A 20,628-nucleotide genomic window follows, 5' to 3' on the forward strand; every position below is an offset into this window, starting at 1 on the left:
GTTTTTGTTGCCTGGTGTTAAAAATAAATACAACATTTGTGATCTGCTTTTACCTTATCTGAGAAATGCAGCTGTTTAAATATAAATTGAATTAAAAATATACACGTGTAGGCTAAATGAAGCTTATGTAGTATTGTCAGTAAAAGTGATTTAGTAACTACTTTTCCCAAAATGTAGGTCTACTTGTACTTGTTTAAAGAGGAAAATATTGAAATCAAGAGACATGCAAATAATTATAGTCCTTTAATTATAATTAGGCAGAAACTTCTTTACCTTCATGTGATCTTGCAGTATTGTTTGATATTTATGGGTTTTTATGTCCAAAAACTAGAATTTATGTATTTATATTGCAACACATTTCAACAGTTAGCTACTTCTAATCCGAGTTGTAAGAAGTATTCTGATTCTTTACATCTTTCTGATAGGCTCCTTTATTCCTGAAGCCCTTAGTGGTTATCAAATTGCATCACATCAATAGAATAGAATTACTTTATTGATCCCAAACTGGGAAATTGTGGAAGGACTCAGTTTGACAAGATTCTGTCCCTGATACCCACATCTTATAACATATGTCTTGCTCAAGAGGAAGCCACAATAATATAATAGTGGATTATACTCTAATGATGCACAGAGGGAGAATTCAAGCATTGCAACACAAAGACAAGTAGCTAGTAGGTAAAATAAAAGATACAAACAAATAGAATAAGAGGTATACAATACAGCTGGAATATGGTGGACTGTATAACATTATTTCTATTTTTGTTTTAATATAAACCTAGAGTTTAATTTGTACATTTTGTAATTCTGATTGCAGTAAGGCAAATATCCAAAAAACAAATTACATTTCGATCTATTTTTCCAGCCAAGAGGGGGCGCTGCAGATCCGTCTTAATGCTGCACACTGCAGACACCACAGAAGAAGTGTAAGTATTGTAAACACAGGGATATGGCTGACGAGAGGGGTGGAGGTGAGGACAACATAAACGACAACATGGGGAACCAGTTACAGCTTTTACCAGGTAAGAATTAAACTTCTTGAATGACAGATAAGACTGCTCGGTGTTTCACTATAAGAGCCATTTCCTCTTCTGGCTGCTAGCAGCTAGCTAGCTAACAATTCTTCACAACAGGCCACTCACATCCTGGCTGAGACATTTTATGAACCATAGCTTTCGGTTTCTTTTATTTTTTTGTGTGTTTGCCGTCAGTGAATTAACCTTAAGTGAATTAAGACGCTTAAGTTGCAGCTGTTAGGAGACACTACAAGAGCTTGCCTTACTGTGAGTGTTATTTTCCCCTGACAGACCATGAGGCAGAGGAGGAGGAGGATGACATGGAGACTGAAGACCGAGACAATGAAGACGCAGAGAAACCAAACCTCATCACCTTCGACCCTAGTCTTCCCACATCACATGCTGTGAGTGAGGCCATGGCTGTCTCTCTTAAGATGATTCAAGTTATCCTACATTCATTAACTCATTAACTTCACAGTGTGTTTGTGTAGCTGTCACAGGAGTTATAAAGTTAGTTTTCTGCAGCTGTTGTTGTCATGCTGTGATGTGTTGACAGTACCTGGGCTCAGACATGGAGGAGTTTCATGGCCGCACAGTTCATGATGACGACAGCTGTCAGACCATCCCTGTGCTGCCACACACTTCTGTGATGCTGGTGCCAGGCCAGACGCTGCCTCTACAGCTGTTCAGGCCACAGGAGGTCAGCATGATGCGGAGCATCATCCAGAAAGACCGCACCTTCGCCGTGCTCGCAAATAGGTACAAACTTACTCTGAGTCTAACTGTAATCATAAAAGAGCTTCAGTGTTTTTAAAGTTTAACTTAAATCATGGCTCCAGGTAAAACCAATCATGTGATCCCTGATTTAGACCTTAATAATCCACCTACATGCAATGTAGTTTTGTAATATATCATTTTCATACGATTTATTGTTGTATTGTTCCTAATTGTTGTTAATTTATTTTATTGTTTGTATTGTAATGTTTTTTGTTTTTTTTAGATCGTCCTACCGAGGGGCCACATATGTAAATGAGCTTTATAGTTTACTCTGACCAAATAATCCTGATGATATTATGGAGTTTAAATTGGACTAATTTTGAGACTTGAAATAACAAAATCAGTGATTTGCCATAAACAGGGCGCTTGCACATAAAAAGATCTGGACATTTTACCAGACTTCAAAACAAACGCTTTGTTACCATAAAAGATGATAGCAGATTTTTGTATGGATGTTCTGTCCCGTGTTCATGGATTTTAATTGATTTGATAGATCAGTAGTCAGCATGTCTTTTCCCTCAACCTTAAATATGTACAAATGGAGTTTTGATTTAAATGTTTTAACTTGATATGTTTCTCTTCAGCGATGCAGGTGAGCCGCAGGCCGAGTTTGGGACAACAGCTGAAATCTATGCATACCGAGAAGAGCAGGAATATGGCATCGAAACCGTCAAAGTGAAAGCTATCGGTAGGCAGAGATTCAAGGTCCATGAAATCAGAACTCAAGCTGACGGGTGAGTTTAAACACTCCTTAAATCCTTAAACCAAAGGTTAGGATTACATGTAGGTGCTCATTTGATATTACACAATGAAGCTTGCTTCTCACATCCAGTGTGATGTACAGCATGTAATCTATCCATTTTTTGACCAGCCACATGCCACCTGTCACAACAGTGACCGAATATTTTTTAAAGTAGTGCTCTCATAGTTCACAGCTAGAGGGCAGACGAACATAATCCACAGGCATTTTAAGAAGCTCAAATAAAACCAGAACTGGTTGTAGCTGTGTAGTGCAGGTTTTCACACCATATACATAGCCTTTATGGTTTTCGCACGAGTGTAATTGATTGTGACTTGGTCTTTTAAATGACATGAAATGGTGGTGTTAGAGATTTTCTCTACTCCTACTCTCACCCTCTTGAGTGGATTTCAGGAAGTTCAGTCTTAATAAGAAAATGAAAAGTCCGTTCTTTGGGCCTCCTCTTATCAGAGATTGATCTTCCGCTCTGTAAAATTTCTAAATGCCCAATCAGGAAATTTAGATCACATAACGTTTAGAAATCCAAAGCCACAATGCCATCGTGTTATTGCATGAATTTAGCAATTTGAGCATTCAGTGGATATGATTTACATACTGCGTAATGTTCGTTTAGCAACAGCTGAATGTGTTTTATAGCTCATGTGTTGTTACACTGTGAATGTTTAGTGTGACTTGCCCAAGGAAGTTCATTGAGTGTGTCGTTGTTAAGGAGCTGGAGGAATATTTCTTCTTGCTGCTGTGTACAATATACAGAGAGCTTCTTTTTATGATCCTCTCAGATTTAGAAACATCCTGCCATACACCCGATGACAGTCAGCCAGCTCACCATTTGTTTAATCTGTTATTCATCTGCTCTGTTTCACTCCTTTGCTCTCTTGCACACTTCCCTCCTCGCCTGTCTTTTGTTTCTCTACCAGTGTCATTGTCTCCCTTTGTTTTTCGCCTCAGGATCAGACAAGCCAAAGTACAGATACTTCCAGAACGAATCCTTCCAGATCCCCTCTCCGCGGTGCAGCTCACTCCCCTATCTAGGCTCCACATGCATCCTTCATCCAAACCTCCGACTCAGAGCTGTAAACAAACCCAGCACTGGTGGAATAACTACCAGCAGGTCAGACACTCAAGATACAAGGAATATGTGATTGTCCATCACATGAACATTAAAGTTTGAAGGGATTCGCATGTAGATTGACTGATTTGTTGAACAGCTAATTGCTACAGCTCTAATCAAATACTTGGATGAAGGCTCAAAAAAAAAAAATTGTGCAGGTCTGGTATTTGTCCTTGTATATTTTCAAATGCCTTGCTTAGAGGGTTTTTTAATACTTGAACCGTCTGTTCTGTCTGCATACACATAAAGAATATAGAGCAGAGAGAGCTTAGACAATTAGTTAATTAATCTTTTGGATGCAGTTCAATGTCCATTAAGTCATTGTTTGGGTCAGAAGTAAAACACAGAGCATACATTTCATCCTAAGATTTTGTTAAAACCTCTGATACTACAATAAAGGAGTGATTGATATTGAAAAACACAAATATTAAAACTTGTCCACATTACATTAAATTCTGTTAATAATGATGTTTAATATGTGGACTGTTTTTCTCACTGTTTCAGTCAGAGCTCTTAATTACAATTCATAGGAATCCATACGCTACAACTTGTAATTATGTAAAGGAGAGACCCTTTCTTATTTGAATATATGACTTAATGCACAGGGGAGATGGGCGTAGAGTGTCTGCTTTAAATAGCTTGTGTTCCTCTTGTGTCAGTCAGAAATAGAGAAGGGAAAGAGAATGTTAGGATACTTCAGTCATCGTTGGTTGTTGATTTTATTTTTTTTATGGTGTGTCTGTTGTGCTTCACAGAGGAAGTTTCACTGTGCCCGTCTGACACCATGGCCACCCTGGGTCTACGCTCTCTACGACTCTGTGAGTGCTGAGGGCCATAAGCATTGTTCAGAATTTTCCACCATATGTAAACATCATAGGAATGATTGTAAACCAACCTATCTGCTACTTGCCTTTCACGTCGTAGGAGTCGCTAATGAACAGAGTGAAGAAACAGCTCCATGAATGGGATGAGAATCTGAAGGATGACTCCCTCCCTACGAACGCCGTAGGTCAGCCTCTGTTCAGTATATCACAAATGGATTGCAGAAGCATACACACACGTGCACATTCTGCTGTGTTTCTTTTGTGCTTTCTTCCCTCCCTTCTTTTTTCATCCCTCTTTTTTCCCGCCGGTCTGGTTTCTGTCAGACTTCTCCTACCGAGTGGCGGCCTGTCTGCCCATAGACGACGCTCTGCGGCTTCAGCTGCTGAAGATCGGCAGCGCCATCCAGAGACTTCGCTGTGAGCTGGACATCATGGACCGGGTAAGTAAAGGTCACAGTTGACCCCTCCTCCATGAACAGCCAACTCCGCCATTGTTTCCCTCATGGTGTGATAAGATCTGGTGTTCTGTTGTACTGTGCACACTGTGTCTGTTCTTTGGTATATCTAACGATTTGAACAGGGCTGACAGATGAGGGGCTGCTGTAATATTTCAGACCAAGTGTTTAGTAATCATTTAGTGTAAGCAGAGATAACTGCTGGGTCTTAACCCTGGAATGAATCTGTAACAAAATGCTGTACTCACTGGACATTTCTCATATTATTTAACACCTCATGCATAACTACAAAATAATACAGGGAATATTACATGAAAGATATTGTCAAGACCGCTGAAAATACAGAAAACGGGTATAATGAAAAACTCTGCTGGATATCATTTTTTTCTGTAAATAATGATAATGACAAGGGAAAACTTCTTGATGTTCCTATTAAACCCTCCCTAGGCTGCTGCTGAACAAAATGTGTCTTAAAGTTGCAGGAAGCTGGCGCTCTTCATGAATTTAATGTTTAAGTTAATGAAGCAGTAATGGCCCAGGTTACTGTAGTACCTCCTTTATAAAGGCCAGTTTTTATACCTTATTTAAGATTTAAGATGCACATGCACAAACAGGATCCTATGGACATGCAATGGAGAGATGCCAGACTCGTACAACTTCCATATTTGGTAATCCACACCGGGACTTGAACCAACGACCCTCCGGTTCCCAAGTCCCTACAGACTGAGCTATATATTATGCACTGATCCAGCAGCACTTGGCTACAAAAAGCTAGTGGCTCTTGTCATGAAGGACATGTTATTCTGTCATATAGGTTCCTCATTTAACCTCACCAATAAGGAAAATGTTTGTTAAGAACATGGGTCATTTACAAAACCTTTTAACTTCCTGTTACCTCTCGTCCTCAGTGCACATCACTGTGCTGTAAGCAGTGTCAGGACACAGAGATCACCACAAAAAACGAGATCTTCAGGTGAGGACTTTTTTATGTCTGTGTACAAGGTGTGTCCTTATTTTTATTTTGTAGCAGTGTCTTTTATTTCAAGGAAAATATCATCAGTACCTTGCATTTTGTAGCTTGATTAAAGCAAATGTTTTTAGCAAAGTTTGAATACAGACTTGAAGAAACTTAGCATTTTGTTTAAAGGGATAATTCATTTCTGTGAATATTACACTTGAAGTTATCCTTTCCTGCCCACGCGTGACAGGAAGCTAAAACATGGAGCTCGATACACCTGAAAGCCTTTTACTGTTAGGTCCAATCAGCAGCACCAAAAACTATTTGACATCACAGGAGGTCGACTCCGTCAGTATTCAGATCTAAAAACGAAATGAAGGTTTTACATTTGAAAGTCTGAGACGTTTGGATTTCTTGCCACTTTAAACATGAATAGCATCCATAAACTGAACTTCTCTGTGTTATACAAAGATACATGAACATGAGCAATAAGGGATACAAAAAGACATTTAGACGGTTTGACAATGGTACCCAACCAGAGGGAAAATTATATCACAGTAATCACTGTAATTATTACCACGTGTACTGCACCTCCACAGTCAGAGTGCGCACACACACACACACATGTATGTATACTGTTAGGTAATGTAACGTTTTAACTGCAGATGATGTGTGATGGTTCGTTTGTTCACACACCAAACCGGTGACAGCACTGAAGCTGTGCAGGCTCTGACGCTGCTAGGACAATTACATAAGCTGTTAAGTCTGAGGACATCCAGATAGTCTGAGTGAATAAGTGATTGTGTGTTTATTATGATTCGTGTGTTAAACATTCAGGATTCAATTTTCAGGCACTCTTCTTCTGAAAAACAAAACATAAAACTAAAAGAGAAGAGATAAGGAAGAAGGTCTGGGTCTGAAACTAATGGGAACTAGTTGTTTTTATTCATTGTAAGACAGTAAACATCCAGCAATCACAATCCATACCAGAAAAATAATCTTACAAAATCGTATCCTTCATAGTAGATCAGGTCTATGATTCGTTCATTCTTTCCTTCAGTTTTAGCTGCAGTTGTTTACATCTATGTCAACAATTCTGGCCACTTAGAGGCATCCCATTAAACTGTCATGACAATAGGTGTTAAAACAGAACTTAAAAATTATAGAAGATGTAGAATAAAAAATAGAAACAAATGACATGAACAATAGAAGACTATAGAGACAATAGAGAAAATATGAGCGAAATGAAACTAACTCGAGAAATAAAAGTCTGACTCTTCAGCTACCAAAGGCTCCTCTTTGTTCACCAAGGAAGTTGCTAACTTAGCTTACCTGTTGTTTTTTTGCATTACATTTAGCATTAATGAAATGTATTTTCTTTTTCACCTTGAGCAACAGCCAAGAAAGTTCCCCCAAAGAAGTAGCCCTGTGGGTTATCACATCAAAACATTGACTCTGAACTGAGCCTAGAACTGATCTGCTGTTATGAAATAATTATCTTTATGTGTATTTCTATGAGCAACCCCTTTGACATTATTCATAACTATTAAATCAATTAAATATATGATTTAAAAAAAAAAGTGTTATATCAGCTTCAACTTTCAAAAACCTTCCCAGAATGGATGCTGATTTAAAATATGTTCTGTATCCTTTTCTAAAACTCAGAAAGCTTAATTGTGAATATTTGACTCCTTATTGGTCATCTCTGAACTGTTAGAATATTTGATATTTTATATAATAAATCCACCTGGACACTAAATTATGGAGTCTTTAGAAACGTGGCTGTGTCACCAGAATTGAAATGGTTTGATTTAACGTGTTTGTTGAGTAAACTCGCTGCTGGGTTCACAGAGGCTGCAGCATTTGAATCTACAATTTAGGTCTCTTTTTACGGAGTCTCTAATCACTCTGCTTTATTCTTTCTTACAAAGAACACTGTCGACTTGTTTGGAGAGTGATGAACCGCTGACGACATAATCTCCCTCCCTGTTGTCTTTTTGCAGCCTTTCTCTGTACGGGCCCATGGCGGCATACGTCAACCCTCACGGTTACGTCCATGAAACTCTGACTGTCTACAAAGCCAACAACCTTAACCTGGTCGGCAGGCCATCCACACTGCACAGCTGGTTTCCAGGGTAACAGCTCAATTTGTGGCATTTAGCTCACTCTCTCTTTTTCAGACTATTCTATAACACAAGAAATAACACTCATGCATTGAATATAGATTGACTCGGACCCCTAACTGTACCTTTCAGAGACATTGGTCTGAAACACTGTAGCGTGCGTCTTTGATATGCTATTATGCTGTTCTCCAGAGCAGTTTTCCATTGTAGTGCTGTCCTTCCATCAAAATCAGTAACGCTATTTCAAAAAAGACAAATTAATAGGGCTTCCGTTCAGAAATTTATGAAGTCCCTGTTTGGCATTGGGCTTCTGTAGCCAGCCCCAGAGGAGGGAGACCTTTCCCTGGCTCTGGGTATCAAATATAAAATAATTGTCATCAAATTTGATTGAGTACTACACAATGCACTTGTCCCAGTGTGAACTTTTTTTTTTTTAAATGATGAGTCCACTAAAAACCTGTTTCAATAATCACTGCCTCCAAGCTTGTACAGCGACTCTTAAAAGTTTACATTTTTCATTCTTTCACTTCGGTGGCTGAAGTTAGCTTAAAGCCAATCCAACTGTGATCTGACTCGTCTATAAAATGTGCTGTGAGATTTGATAAGATGAGCAGCTTACTTAGCCAGGAGCATGTTTGGGAGGATTTCAGATGAGGTCTGAGCTGGACTATCAGCAGATCTTCTTGTGTTTACTTTCTCAATCCTGCTCCAGACAGACTTTAGTGATGCATTTCAGTGTACTAAATGTGTCCATCAGAATAAACCGATTTCATCCATTCTAAAACGGAAAAATGCAACTTAAGTCAGCCACCGATTCTGACAAAAAAACTAAACAGAATTATGTGTCTGAACAGATCCTTCGATACACAGCACTTCAGTCACAGCTGTCTCGGATGACTCCAGATAAAAGCAAAATGTCACGTAGAAACTTCTCGAACCATGTCTGCAGCATACCTCCCCACTCGTCTGCAGAACTGTGTGTTCACTATGTTCCAGCACTCAGTCGTTTTTAAACTACATTACTAAGACAGATTTCCATGTCAAGCTGTGGCTAAATACAGCCGACATCCTCAATGAAGAAACATGTCTCTCTACCGAGCCACATCACAATTCTACAGTTGCTGAGCATTTAAAGCTGAAATATATAGACTTCTGTTAAGTGTTTAACCCTTTAAGGATGGAAACCTTTCCTTTAATAGCCCTCCTCCATTCTGAAATGTGTTCAGCTTCTTTTACATTGATGGTTAAACTTCACAGAACAGAACGATACTATAGAACTGTTTGTCACTAGACAGCAGAGTATGCTGATCCAGTATGCATCTTATTATGATTTATCTCTTGTGTGGAAAAAAACACTAGATTTTTTCTCTTCATATATGTCCTAAAGGGATCTTGTTGTCATCCTTTTTTTTCTTTTTGCTCTCAGGTACGCCTGGACAATTGCTCAGTGCCGAACCTGCGGTTCTCACATGGGTTGGAAGTTCACAGCCGCAAAGAAGGACTTGTCTCCTCCTCGTTTCTGGGGTCTGACACGCTCGGCCATGCTGCCCCGTATCCCCCAGGGCGAGGGGGAAGAGGGGAGAGATGGCTCTCGTCTCTTCTGTCTGTGATGTTGGACTATATGTATTTAAAAAAAACAGCTAAAAAAAACCTGCTAACCCCCTCAAACCTGGATCTTAAAATACACTTGCTGAAATTACATTTAATTATCAACTGCCCCTGGCATAAGATCCATCATATGGCGGATGGCTTATTTGGCTTTTGAGAGGCACTCTGAAACTGAATTCAAACAGGAAGCAGCCAGTGATTTGATGTTTTTGTAATGCAGAGACACGATAAGAGAACTTACTGATTCTGATGAAGTGAGGAGGAAATGGAGGGTAGCAGATAGAACAAATGACATGGTTACATCCCAGCATGCACCTCTGTCCAGCTGATTTCTTGCCGACTGCATACATAAAGACACTCATCTGTGCTCAGTGCATTCTTTTCTTTCATCTTCTTTCCTCTGTATGGTAAAGAGTGTGAATGCATGCAACTGAGATGAGGATATCTTTAGCAGGCAGAGTTAGCCACTATAATCAGTAATGAAATCAACCAGTTTATCCATATTCACTTTGAGATCCTTTATTGCCCACGTGTGTTTTCTGATGTCATTTGAGCTGTTGTAGGTCTGTAGAGGAAACTGTTGGAGCTAAAGTGAACTTCTGTACGTGTAGTTCTGTCACTAGAGGAGATATTTTGAATCTTGGAATTAAATAGGATGTATTTTTATATGCAAGAAGATTGAAGAAGTAATTTAACATACTTATCCAGGTGTGCTTTGAGTGTAATATACTTGATGTAATCTGTGTCTGTTTTGTATTCAAGGTAGGCTCATTGTCCAATCAGACAGTACGCTCTGGGGAAACAAGCTTTATCCCTGGTTGCACATGTGAAAATGAGAGGAGTTTGATGCCTTGATGGCAGACTTTTATTTTTTTAAAAGAGCTTATCAACGCAGAGAGCGAGAGGAGCATTTCCCTGTCTTCATTTGAGTTTCATTCTGTGTGGCACGTTACAATGGTGTGTCTCCACCACATATCAGTGTCTTTTGATAAGGTCGATGAATCAGTGAACCCCAGACTTGAATGAAAGATTGTAAACGATAAAAGTGATGGAAAGATTTAAAATATATATCACATTTTTTCTGATTGTCTTTGTTTTATGGTCCCACAGTTTTCAGGATTTGATTGCTTGCACTTTGTTGCAAGTCGCTGGCTCTCTTTATTCAAATGTGAGTGTAAATAAGAGGCAGTTCAAGCATTTGTTCTGTAATATAACTGGTGTTTTTACTGTTAAAAGAGTCCGACTCTTATTTCACATATCTCCTTGTGTCTCAGAGTATTGTTAGAAAATAATTTATACATTTCAATTTTCTTTTTGAATGTTCTCCTTTTTTTTTTTCTTGTGGAACAGTTTTTTTTCATTACATAGGAAACATAGTTTTTAAATACCGTTTTTGTTCTCATTGAACAATTAAGATACATCCTGTAAGTTAGTGAGATCTAAGGGACCTGGTAGAAGAAAGCTAGCAGTTTAAATGATCCTACAGATATTAGAGTGGTGTTTCACACCATGTATGGCATTAAAGCTAATTATCTTAATCGTTAAGATCTCACAACTAGTCTTTAAATAGGGGAAATAAAGATGTTTACATGTTATTCTTAAAGCCTGAGCATGGTGTTGTGCGGTTGTACAGTTATGAGTTGTGTCTAGTTTTTGATCCGTCTTCCTATTCCTGTCCTTTCACTATTAGACTATAATCTAGTATTATAAGGCTGCTCTTCTTCAACAATCTCAGACACTCAATGTACAGTTAAAAAAAAGATCAAAATCACAGATATTCTACATTTTGTCAAATGCTTTCCTTTGCCAAAACTAACTCCTACATTACCCACGATGCAATTTGACCACATTTCCCCCACCCCACTTCAATGTCCTTAAAACCATGAGCCTCAGGTAGAGATGGGTAATGAGCCTCAGAGGTCTACTTTTTTTTTCTTGGGTGCTGGATTAACGGTTTGTAGAGCAGGCACCACGTGTACAGAGGCTAGTGTCCTCTTCGCTGTGGATGAATGATTCATTCATGGTCCTGATGCTGTTTGGTAAATGTATACCCCACACTCTCTCCCTACATTTCCTGTCTCTATTTAGCTTTCCTGTCAAATAAAGGCCCCAAAAATAATCTTTACAAAAAGCTAACTTCTTTGTAACTCAAAAATCACAGATTTTGTTCATTCGACTTTGTATCATTTCTTTTACATAAAACCCAACACACACTACCTCAAGTGACACCGTTAAGACTTTTAGACTTCAGAATCCACTACAGGTTATCTACAACTTTTCTTCAAAAGTTTTCCCCAAGAAACTGATAACAGGCTTTTAAATATGAACTTGGTGCAGTTTCTCTTAAATGATCAGAAGATTTGAGCTTAGATCACATATTTATATTACTTACATTTTTAGAAACATTTAAGATAAGATAAGACAATACTTTATTGATGCCCAGCGGAGAAATTAAAGTGCTGCAGCAGTAAAAGACAAGAAGAAGATCATGCATATGAGTACAAATACAATAAGAATATTTTAATCAAATTGAAATAAAGATTAAGGTACTATGTGTTTACAACTATTATAAGCAAGAATTAAGTAAACTACACACCAATTAAAATCTTAACTAAATACTAAAAACTATACAGGACATTGAGACTTATTAAGTGGCAATTGCAACAAATAATTTCTCCATGAGAATAATCTAAATCATGTGTTACTTAACTTTTGATGATATTCACTGCAAAATCATGTGCCTGGTATTCTCTATCTAAAGAAAGCATGTTTGATTGTTTTAACCTTTGACCTTCATTGCACCACAGAGTACATAAACACGCAGTTACCCAATTGTACACTTGTACATCAGCCTTTTGAGGGTCAATGTGAGTCTTAATGTTTTGGGAGTGAGGTGCTTGGTTCTTCCTTTGAGACTGATCTTTAAAGGCTTGTTTATGTAAATAAGCGTCCTCACAAGTATCTAAATATTTCCAGCTACAGACTAATCAACATGCGCCGTCATTTTGTTTGTGTGCTTTCACGTGTCTGCACAACACTCCTGAGTTCGCAGTTCATCAGTGTTGTGTGCAGATACACAGGGACAGAGGATCATTTGGATGCAGAGCACAGTGAGGGCCTAATGAGTCTCTTTGAGTAGGAATGGTGCCTCGAAGACCATGCGAGGGTCCCTCGGAGAAAAGCATTAATAGTAATGATGTTGACAGGATTTTGGGCATGCAAGGTGTGACTTCTCATTGCTCTCCACTTCAACTGTATACTCATAATACACCAGGCTTGTTTTGTGGCTTTGGCAGTGTTTGTGTCTCTCTGCTTCTCTCTAGTAAAGTTATTCGCCTCATTCGTCTTTTGTTAAGTGTTTTTGTTGTTGTCTGTGGCACACTCTCTGTTTAATTGATTCTTTATTGCATTTGCACTTATTGAAAGGTGTTTCATGGTCAAATCTTTTTGATTAAGGGCGTTAATGTCATTCATGATAAGGTGAACTATTTCAAATTTTTCAAATGATGTAGTGTGTAAAATGTCAAATGATTTCCAGAAAGTAAGCCGTTTCATCGAATCAACAAGTCTTCTATTCATTTCTGCTTGATTATTTATATGAAAAATTAATAATTTGTCAAATATGTTAATTAATTAAGTCATTTATTTTAATATGCATTCTACCATCTTCTTTGAATCAACAATATAATCACAAAAACATCATCCATCACACTTTAATTTCAAGTTATTCTATATTGAAACAGCTTGTTAATTTTATCAATCAGTGATTAATCTAGATATACTCACTAGAAGGTTTTTTTTGGGGGGGGGATTTAAATACATTTCCTAAATAATCTGAAACCCTGATTCTTCCCCCTGCTGAGTCCCTTCATACTTCCTTGCTATTCGATTTCCATGAATCTTTCTCCTCAGCTGAATTGCTCTTTGTCTTTGCCCAGTCAACTGCCAAAATGAAATTTCAGTAAAAGAAAAGAAAAAAGTAAAGGACTCAGAATAATGGAAAGTTTGGTTCAGAGCAAACACTGTCTCGTGATGAAGACGGTGTGATGGAGTTAGAGCAAATGAGGAGCTTAAGTGGAAATTGTAACGTCACCACCACATATCTTTGGGCTATAATGTGCTTATTATTTACATGTGCTGTAAGAGGTCTGTCTCTACATCCGTGTGAGCGTGGCTGTTTAAGTGATGCATGCACACACTGAACCAGGCATCATTACTCTAAATCTAGCTTGATATGATTATTTTAGCCTTATGTAACATAGTTAGTGGACTAATAATGATAGCTTTCCATATTTAGATCCTGCAATTTTTTAAGGTTAAAAGGTTAAATATGTTAAGTTCATACGACTTTCAAAGACATCATTTATTGAATGTATGAATGTATACAGATGGGATGAGTTAATACTACTGGACATGTCATAGCATCCTCTGCCACAAGTGTATGAATGTGTTTGTGTAAAGGGGGGAATGTGACATGTAGAGTAAAAGCGCTTTTACACTGGGTGGTCAGAAGTCTAGAAAAGTTCTATATAACCTTTTATAAAACTACCATCTATTTCCGATCAATGGATGAATTTCATCTTTGACCCAAGTCAATGTGCAGATGGAAATAAAAATGACTACATTCCCTGTATGCTGTGTGCATGTGTAATACTTTTCAGGCTGCCTTTGGTATGCTGCTCCTTAAAAATGAAAATCCTTCTTCCTGAGTCTCTCTTTTGACTAATCAGATCCTGCACATACCAGACATACAGCAGGTTTAAACCTTGCTAGTATCTTACATGCTTCCAACTGTTACATACATGGAAAATGCAAAGGTGCACAATGTGATCCTGTGATACAAGTACACCTAATGCATTCAGTTCAAACACATTTAATTTACACATTTAATAGTGAATACTATGAACACAATGGTGTTGCTTCATAGCCAGTGGATTTACAAAATAACACATTAAATAAAACACAAAGCCTCTGTTACAACATGACTTTATTTATTGTTTATCACATACAGTCACTGATTGTGTGATTTGAACACAGAAAACACAACAGGTAATATTTATAGAAGTCAAAATGTATTTCATAGTGCAGGTATGTTACAACAACTTTGAATGTGCTGGTTCCTGTTTTGGCTCTGGCCCCTTATTTGCATTTTATGCTTTAAACATTTTGTTTTTCCCATGTGACACAGTTTTTCTTGGTTTATCACTTAGTTAAAGTGTTAAGCAAGAAAAACTACAAGCTACAGACACAGCTAAACTTCTGTTACAGTCTCTGACCTCAACTTAAAAGCCGGTGGTTGAATTTGATCAACAAAAACAGCAATGATACCAAACACAACATAACATTTCAATTGAATTGCTAAGGTCCTATTTATCAGCAGTTTTACTAAAGTCCAAATCAGGCTTCTGTTAAATATAATAAATGTCTTATTTCACATCCAAACTGTCGTAGTCATTAGCCTACTATATGATGATTGTTTACAGAGTCTGAACAGATTATTTGCTTTCTCGAAGAGCACAGGTGCTACAATCCAACAGAACTTGACGAAGATCACTTTTCAGCATCTGAAGAGCAGTTCTCACTCCCAGTCACATGCTTTTATTGAGTGAAAGCTTCTAAGACATGTCATGTTTTCATATGCCAGAGAAACATAGACACAATTTGTCTTGTCTATTATATCCTGTTCAGAAGAACAGTCGTTCAAAAGCAGCTTCCCCACGCAGAGAGGCCATTTGTATTTACAGTCCGCTTTATTTATTTATCTATATCTATATCTATCTATCTATAGATATATATATATATTATTATTTATTTTTTTACAGTAAACGCGTTAACGTTATTTAGAATCAGAGACATTCCTAAAGCTCATGTATAACGTGCTGACCAGCGTCGCATCGTCATGCATTGAATCCTTACCCCCCGTATGTCTCTGGCAAAGGAGCGTGAGCAGCCTCTGGGGAAACTGTCCACTGAAAAGCATGTAAATGCAGGGATTTGCGCAGCTGTTCAGACTGGCCAGCAGCATCAGGATGGTGAAAGTCGCAGCTGTAATGAGAGAAAAAAATGCATTCAATCGTTATGCGTTTGCAAAGAAGTGTCACTTCCCCACCTGTTAAATACCTTTTTGGCTTTGTGCGTAAATACGCATTCCTCGGGTAGCGCGGAGATGATATTTTGGAATTACTGATCTTTTAAAAACAATCTCTTAAAAAACACCTAATAAACTTGTACATATATATCCACATAAGACTGAGCAGTCGGAAATACTTCGAAACTTACTTTCTTTTGGCGCATCTGAGTCCCAGGCGGACCAGAGCTGGACAGTGAAGAATGGAGCCCAGCAGACAATATAAACCAGCACGATAACGACCGTCATTTTCAGTGTCTTCACTCTGGCCTTTGACATGCCGGCCACACCGCTGGCTCTGGGGGGCAGTGGGAGATTCACGCTGCCCTGCTGTGTAATCTTTTGGTATAGGTTAATATGGATGGCTCGGCAGATGCGCACTTGGCAAACAAGGACTGTAACAACAGGTAAAATAAAAATGACTAGCGTGGTCCAGGTTATATAAGTCTGAAGCCCCCATGGCTGGATGAATTTAGCCCAGCAGTCAAACACACCGGGTGCAACCTCGACCCGTGAGAAGATAAAAATCTGAGGCAGACTGCCCAGCAGCGAAATCCCCCACGCGATGATCACAGGGATGTTCAGTCTCGTGCGCGTCCGCTGAAACTTCACCATGGGGTTGCAGACAGCTTGATATCTGTCGACAGTCATCACCACAATCATGTAAGTCGATGAAAACATCCCGAGTACTTGCAGGTACTTCACCAGGCGGCACACCAGGTCTGGTCCGACGAATCTGTCTGTGATGTCCCACATGAGCTGCGGGCACACCTGGAAGAAAGCGACCACAAGGTCCGCCAAGCACAAGTGGAAGACGAAGACGCGCATCCTGGTCATCTGTTTGCGCTGTCTCCACAGGACGAGAAGCAGGCCGGTGTTGAGGATGGAGGCACTGACGAAGATGACACTGAGCAGCGCTATCTCCACCCGGGCAAGAAGGTCATCTCTCGCCACGTCCTCCGCATCCACTAATTTACTGGCGTTTCCAGGACGCATTATCGTGGTGAAAGAGTTCAGACTTGACCGAAAGCCGAAGCTAGCCGAAAAGAGACTTGAAGATAACAATAATAAAAAATATTTAAAAAACATATATTGTTGTGATAACGTTTTTATTTTACTAAATGATATGGTATTAACCGAATCTGTTAAATATATTCAAATCCCCTTTTTTCCCCCCAAGAAAAGTTTTGTACATTTTAAAAGACCCTAAAATGTTTTATCTTAAATGCTTATTATATCTCAAGCTAAAGTGTTAAAGTTGGAATGATGTCTAGAGACGTCTTGCACGTCAGGGTCCCCTCATCTGCGCCCATGTTTTATGTGAGGACAAAACTGGGTGGAGCTTATTACCTTCCTTAAGTGCGAGACAAATAAGTTTTGATTTTCTTAATATGTGAAAAAATAAAACTTGTTACTCCTTTACTTAATGTCTGATAATAATTTATATTTTTACTTAACTGGCCTAAATAGATGCTGAGTATCATACATTGTTTTTTTTCAGTAGCTTTGTCTTAAGTAGTCCTAATATTTCACCACAACCTTGATTAAAGCCAGAGTTGGCTAAAAATAACAATCGGTAAAAAAAAATTATTGATCCCACTCCTTCAGTGATTTATTTCGAGACGTCATTGTAATTGCTTGTCCTTCCTCTTCTGCTGAAGCGCAGCTTCTGAAGCTCACTGATGACGTCATGTCCTCTTGACCAATCACAACTCAGAATGGTTTGACGTCCCAGGAATTTCAACAGGAAGTGTTTGTAAACAAAACAGTGGAGATGAAGACCAAGGAGTTCTCCCGCTGTGGTGTCGCGGAAATAAGTGCTTAAGATTGTTTTTATAACGATGTAAACTTTTTGAGAGATCGAGTGACACACTTGTTATTGTCTCGAGGATCTTAGCGTGTCGTCAAAAGACTTCCTACATACTTTGCCGGTTAGCTTCAGGCTAAAGTTAGCATAACAGTCTCGCTGTGATAGTTGTGTAGGTTTGTCGTTATTGAGCAGCTAGCAGTAATGCCGCAAGAAGGAGAGCAGTCTCTCCCCCTGGTGAGGTCCCTGAACAGTCTTATACCCATTAAGGTTATGTTTTGTAACCGCACCCATGGAGTCGTACGACCGCTGTGGATAGACTTCCGCGGGGAACCTAAGGCATACCCGGACTTACGGCCAGGAACAGGGCGGGAAATGAACACCTTCATCGGTAAGGCATCTGCAAAGTATGTTGGAGCATGTGGTGCAACCTTCTCTGAGATTTGCGTGTGTTTCAAGGTCATCCATGGATGTTCAGGGATGCAGAGACAGATGAGCTGCTGAAGGTAAACAGCAAAGAACTGTATCTCCCTAAACCAGCAGAGGGTGCGTTTGCCAATATCACATTACCAGGTAAGATTGAACAAATAACTCAACATGTTAGGCATTAAAATGGTATGTGATTAATTCACACTAAAACATAATCTGAAAAGTAATTGTATGATATATGTAGACAGTTGTACAGTTATACTTGGTAAGAATGAACAGGACTTTATTGTTATGATGGCCTGAGTATGTTCATCTGGCACGCTAACATTCATGTGAATAAAAGCTACGTTGGGAACTCATGATGACTCCTAGTCAATAAAACCACAATAAACAGTGCAATAAGGAAGAATATCGGCCCACACACCTGCTCAAATGCCTATCTTCTTCTTCAGTCTGCTGTTTTTGCACTGCCCTGAACCTATGTGATGTGCGTATAATTCCCTCTTTTTTTCTAGACAGTGCAATAAGCCCTACTGTCTTGACTAAAATATTGTACTTGTAGTTTTGCACTTTCCCCTTGAGTTGGCTTGTGGTACTCAAAGCACCCCAAATTACACAAATCATCTTTTACATAAAGACACAAGTGTTGCAGAGTAATTAAAAAAAGGTGAGAAATGAGAAATATATGCAAATGCAGCAGTATCAGTTCACAAACATTCATTATTAAAGATAGTTCTTTAATTATGTCATTGAATTTGGTCTTTCAGTACAAATCAAACATGGCATAGTCAACAGTTGCAGTGCAGTATCCAATTTGTTTCCATGTTTTAGTTTGTCCTGAGAAAGACTACAAAGAAAGTAGTCTCAGCATTTCATAACATTTCTCTAACATCTATTTGTTCACTTTATATAGTTTACAGTCTGAAGGATCGTGCTCTTCAGGTCATTAGGAGCCTGGTACGAAAGGAAGACTACAGGAGTTTGGAAATAGCAAGAAGTCTCCAAGAGGAGCTGGAGGATCAGCCCAGTGTCTCGAAAGATCTGCGTCGTGTGAATCAGCGCGTGGAGCAACATTTACAAGAAAGGATCCAAGGCCAGGAAGAATGAGGCATGAAACTGGATGGTTTAGCAGTCACTTATTCAGAGCAATATCTAATTTCATACCATTAGAAAGCAAAAGTGCAAAAATTGAGAGCGAAAAAAAAGTTAAAGTCAGTATCAGGGGGAGTAAGACGCTGTAAATATGTCTTGGGGAAATATTACATGTGCTGCAAAATTTGATCTGCTACCTTATAAAACATTACCCTTAGCAGAAAAAATACCCATATGTAGCTGGGACCTTTGTAAGAGTATTTTTTATATTTTATTATAATAACAGCAATTTAAATGAATTTTATTTTTAAACTGTATAATGTTTTTCAAGAATTGTACTGTTTGTTCATGACAGCCCACTACAGGAAGAGACCCTTTGATGTCTCACATATGATAATTTCTGACATGGGCTTTTCTTCTTATTTTAGAAGAATGGATGCTGTATTTTAATGTCTTTTGCTCTAAATGTAAAAAACTGAAATATCCTATAATAAGAAATATTTGCAGTCACATTGGTCATTAATTTAAAAACGAAAATAAATAATGTTACAATTCCATTGAATTGTTCAGAAATCATCAGCAGATAAAAGATCACTCAATATGTGGAAATTTGGAGCTGATTTCCGAAAAGAAAAAAACAATAAACCTCTCCGTACTGTTTCAACAGGAATCGCTTTTTCGAACTTTGAGATTTTTTTCTACCCAGCAATTATTTGCCTTGTTGATATTTTTCATACATTGCTATTTCGTTCCAATGAATACTTGTTTTAAAAATAAAAAGATATATTTCTTATTGGTTGGACGTCTCTGAGGAGTTTTTATTATAGTGGTTTGCCTAACCTATACACATACAGGGATTAATAACTACCCATGTAACCATAAATACAAGATCACAACAACAAATGATTTATTATAACATGGAGAGGTTATGAAACAAAAAACAAGCTATTATAATGTGCTCACACAAAATGATCACAATACACAGTTTCTGTTTGATCATACATAACCTATTTTAGGTAAAACAAATTTGACCCAATGTTTTATTTTATTATTTAGCTTTTCATATTTAGTGTTGTTAAGCAGTCATGCAGACTAAAATATATGAAATAAAAGTACATTATTAAAAATAAAGGGTAATCATTATTTCTAACTAATAAAATGTGTAAAGTTTTGCATGTAATGTATTATGTGACAGTTAAAAATGAGTCTTCATGTAATTAATAATTGTTAAAGCCTGCTGTTTATGTTCACAGACAAATGTAAAGATGTCAATCCCAGGGGATGTGTCGAAGTCTGAAATTATTACCTTGTCCAGGGTATTGCAGCAGGGTGTCTTTTCCAAGCTGTTGCTTAGCAACAAAGTAACACAACCCATCTTTGTTTGTGTGTGAATTGAAGTGAGCAGTGAGCAGCAATAGCAGGAATATGCAGGCAGGGGAGAGGAGCAAAACATGGGACTCGAGGCGTTTCAGGCCAGAGAAGTAGGTACTCTGTCTCTGCAAAGAGCTTTCTTTCACATACATGTGCAGTATTTGTTTTGCAGT

General features: G+C 38.3%; 3 protein-coding genes across 3 annotated transcripts; 2 read left to right on the top strand and 1 right to left on the bottom strand.

Moving 5' to 3' along the window:
- Positions 1–875: 875 nt before the first annotated feature.
- On the top strand, positions 876–11,224 carry crbn (cereblon). The gene is made up of 11 exons (XM_020646804.3): positions 876–1,019; positions 1,305–1,417; positions 1,570–1,772; positions 2,375–2,524; positions 3,499–3,661; positions 4,417–4,479; positions 4,586–4,670; positions 4,810–4,925; positions 5,849–5,913; positions 7,902–8,033; positions 9,448–11,224. The coding sequence occupies exons 1-11, from the start codon at positions 947–949 to the stop codon at positions 9,629–9,631; spliced, it is 1,347 nt and encodes a 448-aa protein (XP_020502460.1). The 5' UTR covers positions 876–946; the 3' UTR covers positions 9,632–11,224.
- Positions 11,225–14,598: 3,374 nt separating this feature from the next.
- Positions 14,599–17,059, bottom strand: LOC109993742 (vasopressin V2 receptor). The gene is made up of 2 exons (XM_020646805.3): positions 15,909–17,059; positions 14,599–15,674 (listed from the first exon to the last, which is right to left on the bottom strand). The coding sequence occupies exons 1-2, from the start codon at positions 16,843–16,845 to the stop codon at positions 15,466–15,468; spliced, it is 1,146 nt and encodes a 381-aa protein (XP_020502461.1). The 5' UTR covers positions 16,846–17,059; the 3' UTR covers positions 14,599–15,465.
- A 433-nt stretch (positions 17,060–17,492) lies between these two features.
- On the top strand, positions 17,493–19,882 carry vhl (von Hippel-Lindau tumor suppressor). Its single transcript, XM_020646806.3, has 3 exons — positions 17,493–17,954; positions 18,023–18,136; positions 18,906–19,882. The coding sequence occupies exons 1-3, from the start codon at positions 17,768–17,770 to the stop codon at positions 19,097–19,099; spliced, it is 495 nt and encodes a 164-aa protein (XP_020502462.1). The 5' UTR covers positions 17,493–17,767; the 3' UTR covers positions 19,100–19,882.
- Positions 19,883–20,628: the final 746 nt, after the last annotated feature.

This window comes from Labrus bergylta, chromosome 5, assembly GCF_963930695.1.
Source record: "Labrus bergylta chromosome 5, fLabBer1.1, whole genome shotgun sequence".
In the NCBI taxonomy this organism is placed as follows: Eukaryota; Metazoa; Chordata; class Actinopteri; order Labriformes; family Labridae; genus Labrus; species Labrus bergylta.